The sequence below is a fragment of the Protomyctophum bolini genome, assembly GCF_963924005.1.
Source record: "Protomyctophum bolini genome assembly, chromosome: 18".
In the NCBI taxonomy this organism is placed as follows: Eukaryota; Metazoa; Chordata; class Actinopteri; order Myctophiformes; family Myctophidae; genus Protomyctophum; species Protomyctophum bolini.
Window position 1 is genome coordinate 17,526,326 of NC_137879.1, and position 12,890 is coordinate 17,539,215.

General features: G+C 45.0%; 1 protein-coding gene across 1 annotated transcript; it reads right to left on the reverse strand.

The window, feature by feature from the left end:
* Positions 1-3,281: 3,281 nt before the first annotated feature.
* On the reverse strand, positions 3,282-8,253 carry adrb1 (adrenoceptor beta 1; the record flags this gene model as incomplete). Its single annotated transcript, XM_080789443.1, has 3 exons — positions 7,888-8,253; positions 5,744-6,034; positions 3,282-3,822 (listed from the first exon to the last, which is right to left on the reverse strand). Exons 1-3 carry the CDS (start codon positions 8,199-8,201, stop codon positions 3,282-3,284), a joined length of 1,146 nt encoding a protein of 381 aa, XP_080645569.1. The 5' UTR covers positions 8,202-8,253.
* Between the last annotated feature and the right edge of the window lie 4,637 nt (positions 8,254-12,890).

Consider the following 12,890-nt stretch of genomic DNA (forward strand, 5'->3'; position numbering starts at 1 on the left):
TGTCAGCTTTGCAATGCGTGTCAGTTTTGCAATGAGTGTCAGTTTTGTCCGCGAACACATCCTATTAAAATTGGCTACTGGGAGGGCCGGACGGACCACGGTCACATCACTCTGACTCAGACATATAAGCATAAACAAACCTGATACGCCCATGCATAGGCAGGACCAAAACATGTCCAACACTTTAAAGATGTTCAAGAAAAACGCGTAAATAGTTAACCTATAAAAGCTGTAAATGGTGCTGTAAATGGCTATTGACGAATTAAAATCATGAATAACTGGTGTGACCCTCACATTCTCATGTCAAAAACCTTCCTATCAAATACATATGAGTAATTGTAACAAATTTCACAGTAAAGTATGAATGACGTCTGCTTTTTTATTATTATTCTCCAGTCAGCACACCATATGACAATAACCATATGACTCAAATGAGACACGGAGAGAGAGACAGAGAGAGACAGAGAGAGAGCTATAGGCACAACAGTGCACATAACAGTCAGGTATAAGGGACATGGGGGTTGGGCCCCTCATACGTAGCTTCACATCAGTACCACGCGTGCCCGTATTTTTGTTTCCTTTGTAAAAAGCGCTCAATAAATACATTATGTCTATTTACATAAACATGTTTAATATAAACAAATTCACCTTCGTACAATTTGCACTTGGTCATGTGGCTACGACACTATAGCCCAGCATTAGACACATTGTAGACAGTAACGCCGACAGAATACCTTTCCAATGTTCAAAACAAATGTGTTTGTAAGTGATACAATGAACACTATTATGGAAAATAATAAACGCCTTAATGGAGAACTTCAACCTTGTCTCCATTTTCAACCATGTCTCCATAAAATTGGTCCTATAAGATGCCACCATTTCTGTCTAGTCTACTCAGTCTGTCTCAGAGGAAGTTAAAAAACCGCTGAGGAAGGCCATACAGGCCGAAACGTTTTTCACTCCCGTCAGAGGTAAATAAAATCATGCAAAAGGACATACAATGAGTGCTGGCATTTTCTTCACCTCAACTTATATCTTCGAACCTTGCATCTAGAAGGACTTTGTTTTAACCTGGAGTGCTGCGGGTTGTCTGCTACGGCAGTACTTTTTTCTGAGGTTAAAAAACCCACCTACCAGTGATCATTGGTATCATTGGTAGGCGCATTTGGACATTTTAAACTTTATTATTGTTATTTTAGGGTTGCGTGCACGCATCAGCCTGGGTGACAGCAGACTGCTGGGCGAGTGCTGGCGCTTTGGCATGGGTGGTCAGATCAACTTATAGAATGAATTATGTACTGGCCATATGGAGTGTGTCTTGAGTGTACAGGGTTTAATGAGGTCAGATCAACATATGGAATGTCAGAACAGGTCAGCTCCATATATGGAGATCTAAGGATGGCAGCGTCTTGAGTGTACAGGGTTTGATGAGGGCCCAGCTAGGGCAGGGCCTTAATTTTTGGGCCTGTTGAGAACTCTAGTTTTCTAGTGATGGCACCCTGGGGGTGACTGACTGACTGACTGACTGACTAACTGACTGGAAATTTCACGATTTCATAGTAAATGCGACCTGTGGTCGCAATTATTATTATTATTATTTTAACAATGGAAGTTCTTGGCTTCTATTTCAGCAAGCTAACTTTCCAGGGAGAGAAAGGCTGTAGTTTCTATTAGCTTGGATGCATTCCCCATCGATGATGTCACTGGTAGGCAGGTTTCTGAACTGTCCACCAGTGAGACCCAGAGTGAGCAGACGGAAATGGTGCCATATTATAATGAGCATTAGGTGAGGACCAATTATGTGAAGATACGGTTGAGAATGGGTCACAGGCTCTTTAAAGCAGAGAGACTGTGTTGCCCACTGTGTAAATCTTAGGCTCTATGCACAGCATCCATATTGGAAAGCCATATTGGGGTTCCTGGACCACACTTTGAGACCCACTGGTGTAGCAGAGTGTTTCCCACAATTCCCAGTGAGCCAATGGCACATTGGCTTCATTAGTATCATTGGTAACACCTAGAAAGTGGAGGAAGGAAGAGGCCCACTTTCTTTCCAATAATGCCTGTGGTGCAAGCAGGCTATTTAAACACCTACAGTAATTGTACAATACTGAATCTGTGCTACTTTGCACTGCCTTAATTAGCAACTGCATCAATATTTTTAAACAAAAAACGCCGGAAAGAGTAAGGAGTGAAACGGAGTAACTTAACGTATTCAAAGTACGTGTTAAACCACGTAAAAGTGTCATATGTGAGTCTGGACCACGGCCGGGACTCCAAACCAAGCCATGGTTCATTTGCAATAATCTCAGGACCCGTTTACACATCAACGCTCCTGTATAAACTTTTTTCCAAGCGTTTTTTGGGGGGTTGAAAATGCCAAAAAGGTTAATCTCCCACGAAAGTGGAAATCTTTGAAAACGTTCTGCCTTGCGTCTCCTTGTAAATAAGCAAAACTGGGCAAAACGTAAAATGTGTGGCAACGCAGCTCACATTGTGTTCGCTATTACACATTTCCAATGACAGGCTCTTCAATCAATGGCAAACAGAGGGCTTTTTTTTCTCAACATACAGTCGTGCTATTGAGTATTGACGCCTGGTGCAACCTATAAGTTGTTCTACCGTTGATGCCGGCGCGCTCTCTGTGTCTCATCAGCTATTGCTATACATGTAGCAACTAGCAACATGACTATTTAAAAAAAAGAATTAATCCGAATTTGAAGGTTTTCAGAAACCTATAGGTCAGGCCCCTGAAGACGTTCCCAGATTCAGGCTCAGGCATCAATGGGTTAGGAAGTATGCAGGTGCGTTGTCTATCTGTGTTGTTGCATGGCAGCGTCACACTGTCACCTAGCTACCTGGCATGCACACGAAGGCGTTTTCAATCACTTTTTCACTCAGAAGTTTCAGGGTTGGTCCTTAAACGTTTAAGAGTGGGGCTTGAGCCAATTCATCTCAAAGTGGCAATCCAGCATCCTTCGGGGTTCCTCGAGGGGGTTCCAAATGGACCCCTAAGTCTGTAACTCTGAGAGTGTACAAATGGAACCAAATGGACCCTTTGCACACGCTCAGTTACACGAGGTCCTTGAAATAAAAAAGAGCCACTGCAACAATACAATAAGTCTTAAGCCCATACCACAACGGCAGGGACTCCTTGGGACAAAACCGTTTGAAGGTCAACCACACCAATGCAACTCATTGCAGCTCAATGAATTGCATTGGTGTGGTTGACCTTAAAAACCATCTTGTCCCGTCTCGACCCTTTGGTGTGGTTTGGGCGTTTACAGGTGTGACTCGGACGGTGACAGCTTTCTGTTCAGGCTGCAGTCGCTGCTGTGGTGCAGCCCTTCGCAGTCCGACCACGTCCCCCCGCCTCCTCCTCCGGGCTCCTCCAGGCCCAGGGAGGTGCAGGTGTCGGTCCGGGCGAAAGCCCTGCCGCCACTTCCCCTGCCGGCACCAGGGCAGCGCGTCAGGTCGCAGGTGCTGACCACCACGTGCAGCCGGTAGTCTGCCTGCCCGGACCCGCAGCACAGCAGCCGCTGGAAGGCCCTGCGGAAGTCCGGGCTGCGGCAGTAGATGATGGGGTTGAAGGCCGAGTTGACGTAGCCCAGCCAGTTGAGGGCCACGAACAGGTTCTTGTCCACCTGCTCTGCGCGGAAGACGCGCACCACGTTGACGATGAAGAAGGGCAGCCAGCAGAGCGTGAAAGTGCCCATGATGATACCCAGCGTCTTCAGCGCCTTCTGCTCCTTCATGAAGAGGATCTTGGAGGGCCGCTTCTTGCATTTGGAGGCCACGCCGTTCGGGCTGGGGTGGTGGAACCTGCACGGCAACATGAAAGGTGTTGTGTTTAAATCATGTGTTCTGGACTTCACTTCACTTCATTTTTTGGACTTTCCACTTCGTTTCAAAGTCAAATATTGTTCAGAATCTTTGACTCCACTATATTGCTAGGAGGGGAACAAGTACATTATATATTGCCCACTTAAGCCCTATTTCAGATCTGCTAATGCCATTATTATTGATGAAAGAATTTAATTGTTAATCACAATTATTTCAGTGACAGTTAACCACTCAAATCCCATATGGTTGACGGGACTCAGGGCTCTACAGAGCGTCGCAGTCCCGCGCGGCGCCCCTGACGAGAGGCCCGGAAAATAATTCCCTGTTCATTTTCGCCATAGGGGTCCCCAGGGGTCCCTCTACTGTACTGTACTGTACCACCCCAAATCATTATATATGCAGTTAGTGTGCGTGTGCGTGTGTGTGTGTGTGCGTGTGTGTGTGTGTGTGTGTGTGTGTGTGTGTGTGTGCAACAGTGACACTTGGTTGTGAAAACCAACCAACGCTATTTTCGTGCTCGGACAGACAGACCCATGCAGGGACCCACTGACCCAGGGACACACATAGTCTATAGACGAATTCAGAAACGGGTCTCATGGTCGCAGCTTACGTATTTCCTGTAGGTGGAGCCGACATAACTGCTGGGTAAACCTGCCTCTTAAAAAACCTCTTCTACTAAGGTGACTGGTAGAGTGACTGATGTACAGTCTGCCTCAAACGTTACTCTTTTACCTGCTTTTTACTAACACTAACACTGCTGTACTTTATACCTCATACTAAGCATTTAAAGTATGAGGTATAAAGTACAGTAGTATTGTGTTCATAACTTCATAAAACAGAAAGATTGGGTATTGGGTAAGACTGACGTTATGTATCTTTCAGGACCTTACACTGCTTCGTCTCAACCATTACTCTATGGCTCTGCTCTCAGCCACCACGGTGAATATTTTGACATTCCGTTTTTTTTTTTTTTTTTTTTATGTTGCCACTACTGTTGGAGCAGCCATAAACTACACAGGTTCATCCCGATGTTCTGGGCATCTTTGTAATGTTAGTGTTAGTAAAAAGCAGGTAAAAGAGTAACGTTTGAGGCAGACTGTACATCAGTCACTCTACCATTCACTTTAGTAGAAGAGGTTTTTGAAGAGGCAGGTTAACCCCGCAGTTATGTTGGCCCCCGCCTACAGGAAATATGTAAGCTGTGACCATGAGAACCGTTTCTGAATTCGTCTATAGGAGTGGTTGCACCACTCAAAAAGGCAGGGTACTTTTTGTTTTGTTTTTCTTCTTACTATTTATTTGATCAGCCCAAAACATTGTGTTTATTGTCATGATTTGTCACGAGCCAAATTGGCTTTGTCCGCGTCTTTAAATAAATACTTTTTGAAAAGTCTATGGGGAAAATAAACAGGGAATTCTCTTCCGGGGCTCTCGTCGTCATGAAAGGGGGCGGGACTGTGACGCTCTATACTAGTGACTTTTCTGTTCTGTTATTGTGGGGAATAGCTGGGAGGGTATTCATAAAGATTGTGCACTAGTTTTCGATTTTTGGCATGGTTTTAGTTAGTAGTTTAGTAATAGGTATGGCATAAGCAGTTTTCAAAAACCATCACAAACGAGTTGGTCAGTTTACAATGAATCCAATAGTAGATAGGTCAGACTCAGTACATGGTTAATCTCAGTTCCCAGACGTTTTCACCCCCGTCGCCCCTCCTGTCGGACATGGTTGGCACCCCAAATAATTGAAGAATTTTTTTCGATGGATTCTGTTATGATTGGGTATGCCTATCTATAAATAACGTACTAAAAATGTAATAAAAAACTTCTGGAAAGGCATGATTTTCCAAGATGGCGTCCATGATCGTCAATTAAAGTTCCATAACTGTTATGCAACACTGACCTGCCCTCGCACTTGTCGATCTTCATCATCTGCTTCTTGGCCTCGCAGTAGACGCGCGCGTACACGAATATCATGATGACAAGCGGGATGTAGAAGGAGATGACGGAGGAGGAGATGGCGTACGCGCGGTTGGCAACGAAGTCGCAGCAGTGCGGGTCCCTGTAGCAGGCGGTGTCCTCGGGGTCCCGGGACCAGTGCATGAGGATGGGGAGGAAGGACACCAGGGCGCTGATGGCCCACACGCCACACACCACCGCACGGGCCCGAAGCTTGGTCAGCAGGCTCTGGTAACTGCAAACAATGGGGTGTGTGGAAGAAAGAAGAACTTTGATTGTTTTTATACGTAGCCCATTAAGACCTGATGAGGCCGATTCTAACCCTCAAAATGAGAGCCTGCTGTCTATGTATTTACTAATAGAGCCTGCCTGCTTGCTCAGTGGATGAATTGAATCTTGACCATCTTGATATTAGTGTCAGATCCTGTTTCTAGGTGAGACATGACCTGTCGGGCACCATATGGTGAAGGTATGATGTGTGTCGGCCTGTCGGGCACCATATGGTGAAGGTACGATGTGTGTCAGCCTGTCGGGCACCATATGGTGAAGGTACGATGTGTGTCGGCCTGTCGGGCACCATATGGTGAAGGTACGATGTGTGTCGGCCTGTCGGGCACCATATGGTGAAGGTATGATGTGTGTCGGCCTGTCAGGCACCATATGGTGAAGGTATGATGTGTGTCGGCCTGTCAGGCACCATATGGTGAAGGTATGATGTGTGTCGGCCTGTCAGGCACCATATGGTGAAGGTACGATGTGTGTCGGCCTGTCGGGCACCATATGGTGAAGGTACGATGTGTGTCGGCCTGTCAGGCACCATATGGTGAAGGTATGATGTGTGTCGGCCTGTCGGGCACCATATGGTGAAGGTACGATGTGTGTCGGCCTGTCGGGCACCATATGGTGAAGGTATGATGTGTGTCGGCCTGTCGGGCACCATATGGCATCATGTGACATCATCAGGCCCAGAGATTGAGATGTGGATACCCTGATGTCAAAGTAAAGCGACCTGCTGTCGCAGTTAAGCCCCTGATGCCATCAATATTGGCCAGCAACGCTACATCTGACCTCAAACCTCAAACCCATAGATCTCCATGGATATGTGTCAGAACCTTCATGACATTCCATATGTTGATCCTTCCCCATCCATCCTTCCTCTTCCATGTCTGCCGTTAACGAGGCGCATGAGTGCACGCGACCTCACCCTTTAGGTCGCTTCTCGCCCTCAGGCGTCTTACTGGTACAGTATAAGTATACTTTGATGCCAATACTTTTGTACTCAAGTATCCTACATTTTATAGCCTACAGGACTTCTACTTGTAACAGAGTAGGCCTATATCTACATAATTGAAATATTGATGCCAAAACGGATGTATACAGGTCAAGTGGACAATTGGCTATTTTGTAGCAATTGTAGAAATATTCGACCTTGGTTATCGAATGTTTATGTAATGATCATGTGCAGCCTACTTTATTTTACTTGAGACCATATTTCTAATATTTTACTTCTAACATTTTGGACAAAATAGCCAATTTTACATCTGCCCACTTGACCCGTTAGCCCTACTGCTAAAACATGTGAGTAGCCTACTTCTTCCATATAAGTTCCATCAATGTTAATTGCTTCTAGCATAGGCTAATTAGGTCTAATGATGTAGGCCAGTGGCAGTGACTCCCAAACGTTTTAGCTCAAGACCCAAAAGGGATGTTATTAGACGTTTGCATTGCGCAGGACCAAACAGTGAAAACACAGATCTAGGCCTACAAGCTCACAACTGTATAGGTCCACACGCTTCGTGAGCTTGTATAGATCGGATATTTTCACTACTACTTTGGTTCGTGATCGTGACCCCATGTGATGTGTACCTGGACTGCTGACCGAGTGTTTGGGAAGCAATATAGGGCAGGCTATCTTTAAATGTCTCGATGAATTGGGTTTTTTATGATATCCTCTTCAGACCTCTTAGGTATGGTACCGTTATAGGAGGAATTTAATCAACCAACCAACCAACCAATCAATCAATCAATCAATCAATCAATCAATCAATCAATCAATCAATCACCTCACCACGCACTATGACTGCTGACCTGAAGGGCGAAGTGATGGCCACGTAGCGGTCTATGGCGATCACGCACAGCGTCTCGATGCTGGCGGTCACGCACAGCACGTCCACGGAGATCCAGAACTCACAGAAGAAGTCTCCGTAGAGCCAGGCGCCGCGCACCTCCAGCGCGGCGCCAAACGGCACCACCAGCACGCCCATGATCAGGTCGGCGCACGCCAGCGACATGATGAACACGTTGGTGAGCGTCTGGAGCCGCTGGGTGCGCGCGATCGCCGCGATCACCAGGATGTTCCCGAGGACGATGGTGGCGACGATCAGCGCCATCACCACGCTCATCCCCGCCGCCCACTGGTGCCCGAGCGCCGGCGCGGAGCCCGCCGTATCCCCGCCGCTGTCCGTGTCGTTCACCCCCGGCAGGCTGGATGCTGACGCGCCGCTGCTGTCGCCGATCATGTCCCCATCCATGCTTCTATTATGAGGAACAGCAGCAGCAGCAGCCGGCGACGTCCCGGTTTGTCCCCCGGGAGTGTCCCCGTTCCAAGCTGTCTGTCCTCCCGCCGCCGAGTCCTCCCGACGAATGTCTGTGAAACATTTAAAAAAATAAATGTCCCGATTTTCAACCGACCACTGCCAAAAGACTGTCCCGCTGTTCTTCTCACCACAGTTAAAATATAGCCAAATTCATGTCACCATATGTGACTGTCTATAGGCCTATAAAGCACTTCATGTCGGCAGGAGTCCCTCATCCTGTTCAATGCTCCGGAACAGTCCGGAATCCGGATGGAAAGCCACACAAAAAAAAGTCGAACATAGCAGATCTAGGTCAACTATTTTCGAATGTCCAAAGTAGGAAATATCCTATTGTCTAAAATGGTAAAAAGAGAGAGGAGGAAAATGTGGTTTAATAAGTCCAGTTATTGCTGGTCCACAGAACTCCTATAATATATGGACCAGTGCTATGCAAGCAGAGTGCTGCTATAACCTACTTCCATCTGCTCTCTGCTTCTTGGCACGCTGGCAGCGCACTGTGTGTGCCCAACAACACTGATGAAGCGTGCGTAATGCTCGGGCTGAGGGGGGCACGTTGACATCACTGCCCTGCCTCAGCCAATGGTTGGAAGATGTATAGGACTCTTTTTTTTAATTGTATTTATGTATTTGTTTTGCTTTTACTTAGCTTTACTTGCTTTAAGTTTATCATATATATTTTTGAATAGGCTACTACAGCCTATACTTACTTACAGTAGACTATAGTATAGGTCTACTACTCAAGTAGGTCTACTACTCAATAGGCCTACTGCGGTTGAGTTCTTTGTCCCACTGACCAGAGCCAAAATGTCTCCCATTGCTCAAAACAAGGCAACATTCATTCAGCTCATTCGTGGTACACGTGACTATACTCAAGTAAGAAATCTGAGTTTTTACAACATGAAAAAGTTTAATCTGCAACACAATTTGCATTTCATGCGTTATGTACCAGTGTATTACAAAAATCACACCCTTGTGAAGTGAGTGGTCCGTGTGGGGGTCCCCGGAAGTTCCAGACCCGCTCGAACGCGGCCAGGGTGCCGGCCCGGTTCCGGCGAGCCGCCCAGCATCTGAAAGGGTGGAGAAATGACAGTTACCGTGTGGGGGTCTCCGGTTGTGAAAACCAACCAAACGCTATTTTCGTGCTCGGACAGACCCAGCCAGACAGGGACCCATGCAGGCAGAGACCCAGGCACCAGGGACACATAGCTGTCTATAGGTTGCACCACTCAAAAATAGCAGTACCTATAAGGCCTGTCACAATTATTACATAATTGCCAATCGTTTTAGTTTTAAAAAGTGGTTAAATGTCTGAGAGTATATACATTAAGATGAATCCAAAATATTAAAAGAGAATTTCAGAGTAGAAGGCTTTCTTATACCTTTATTTGTAGTAAACCAAAGAGGTCCAGGTGTTATTTTGTGCAAAAGCGCATTATTGGCTATTTCCCCTACCATAAGCCCTCAATTAATTGAATTGGGTTGTTGTGCTAATTTGCTTATTTCCATCGCTCAAAAATCATTTTTTTTGTATCCTCTCTTCATAATGTAAATAGTATCCCAAGCGGCACACTTTACTACTTATTTCCATGGAAATAAGCGAATTTGCACAAAAACCCAACCTCCATTGAGGGCTTATATTAGGGGAAATAGCCAATAATGCACTTTTGCACAAAATAACACCTGGACCACTTGGGGGGACGTAACAACTCAGCTTGGTGGGGGTCCCTGCTTCACCTCTTTCTCAGCTTGGTGGGGGTCCCTGCTTCACCTCTTTCTCAGCTTGGTGGGGGTCCCTGCTTCACCTCTTTCTCAGCTTGGTGGGGGTCCCTGCTTCACCTCTTTCTCAGCTAGGGGCCTGAAAAGCATTTAAGACCACTAGGAACTAAACTAAAGTTAAAAAAAGGAGAATTACATATGCTGTCCACTTTGCACACCCACAGACCTCATCCTCAGAGTTTGTTTTTAGAACATCTTGTTGCCTGGACATGTTCTTCTGAACATACAAACAAACAAACAAAAACACATTATCAGTGGAGGGAGGGGCGTGGCACCGTGTGAAACCGGCAACCCAGACATGGTGTCCCGTGGCCGTGGGGGCCTTTTGAGAGCTGTGAGCAGTGGTGTAAAGTGAAGAGAGGAGAGTCCGCACACAGGTTTGCTCCAAGGTGTTTGCTTTTTATTCAATACACCATAAATATGACACAACGTTTCGGCCGTGAACGGCCTTCATCAGGTGATCACCTGATGAAGTTGTGTCATTTATGGTGTATTGAATAAAAAGCAAACACCTTGGAGCAAACCTGTGTGCGGACTCTCCTCTCTTCACTGTATGTACCTTAGGAACATGAACAGGAACTGGATGTGCGCTAGCCACCTACCTTTTTATACCAGTGGTGTAAAGTAACATGTAAGTAAAGTAGGAACTTTGACATAGGCCTATTTCAACTTTACCAAAAAGTACCAAAAATTTCCAATTTTTGGTACTTTTACTTCAACTACTCCGCTACAATTATTTGAGCACTTTAGTTACTATAGTTACTTTGTAGATTTTGATTATGATCATACAAAATATACATTTGCACTTCAGCCCTACTGTATATACATTTCGGCCATTTGAAAATAGCCGATCTACAAGCAATGTGTCGCAAAATAACCTACCGGTAGATAATAATCTACAAGCTCATAACACGTTGCGTTGCAACACATTGTGAGCTTAGATCTGTTTTATATTGAATATTTTCAAAATATTTGTATGCATTTGAAAACGTGTGCTAATGGGACAATCTGAATAAGTACTTTCTACTTAAAGTACATTTGACGCCAACACATTTGTACATTCTGGAGTTTTACTCGTAACAGAGTATAAGTAAAAAAAAATGGGAGTACTTTTGTCACCACTGGCTGCGAGTTGAGCTCATAGGAGCGCTACAGTGTTTCCATTGACCTGGCAGGGAGGCTAAATAAAGAATACGTGTTCTTTATGTAAGAACACGGGCCTGCTCAGCAAGAATGAGACATAGACACAGACAGACACAGACAGACAGACACACACACACACACACACACACACACACACACACACACACACACACACACACACACACACACACACACAACTTGTGAGCACGTCAACATCAACAACAAGAACGATGATTTTATGGGTCCAACCCTCTTTAACATAATACATCAATGAATTGGCAAAAACACTATAGGACAAGTCAACAAGACCAGGCACCCCGCTGGCAGACACAGACTGTCAAATGCCTAGTGTTTGCAGATGATCTGTCTCCTACTTGATTGATTGATTATTAAATATTAACAGTTTGCAGAATAATTACAGAAAAGAGGATTTAAAAACCCAAGAAACCACTAAGGATTGTTTCCATTGGGGTCATCCATTTTCAATTCATCAGAACATCTAATGGAAAACAATTATACAGTACTATGCAAAACATTCAAATCATATAAACGGTTAGAAATCAAAAGTACAAATATTATGTACAGTAAGTGTACAGTAAGGGGCTTTGACTTTATTCTTATACTGTAAGTTGCTGTACTCTGTCGTCTACCCTAAGCCATCCCAACCTATCAAATTAGTAGGGGTAAGGTGCATGAGTTGTAGGAGTCAGGCCAAGTAGCCTGACCAGTTTGTTTCATGGGGCCTTGTTTTTAGGGCCTTTGAGGTGCTGTGGTACCATGAGGTGCATGCACAGTCGAAGAAACCTTGAATGAGGCCTACTGTTAGAGTATTCTTACTGACCAGTGAGGAGATTCTGTACAAAAATCCTGTTCTTTGATTGACGTTTTTGATACATTAGTTATTTAGTTGCCATTTTATCACTAGAAAGATTTGTCTCTTAAGATGGAACCCACGTAGGTAATTTCATATTTTCTTGTGACCCACTTTAAAGCAGTCAGATTTTTATTTGACCTTCAGTTTTACCCAGGTGTAATGATAGTGTGTTATCAGTGAGCCAGTTCACTGAGTTCTACTACTGAGTTCAGAGCTTTGGGATTTTTTCAACCTGCACTGTCCGAGAACAGCAGAGCCAAGTCATTCGCAAACAAGAACAAATTGCAGTCACAAGTTGATGTCATGTCGTTATATATATTATGAACAGTAAAGTCCCTAGTATGCTTATTTGCGGAACGTCACTAAAACACCAAGCTGATACTCTGCACGCAGAACTCTGCAAATCCATCCTTCGCACCCAACGGAAAACAACAAACAATGCTTGCAGGGCAGAATTAGGATGATACCCACTCATAATCAAAGTAAAGAAGACCACCTAAAAGAAAGTAACCCAAAGACACGCTCCATAACATGTAGGCCTCATAGAGAAAACCTATAAGGATGTCCTTAGCTGGTCCAGGGACACTGCATGTGCATAAACGCAAGCACAACTACCAGACGGAAAACCCATTGGATATAACCAGATTATAAGTAAACAAAAAGAAAGCTACGTGACAACTGGAAAGAGACAACCAAAAACC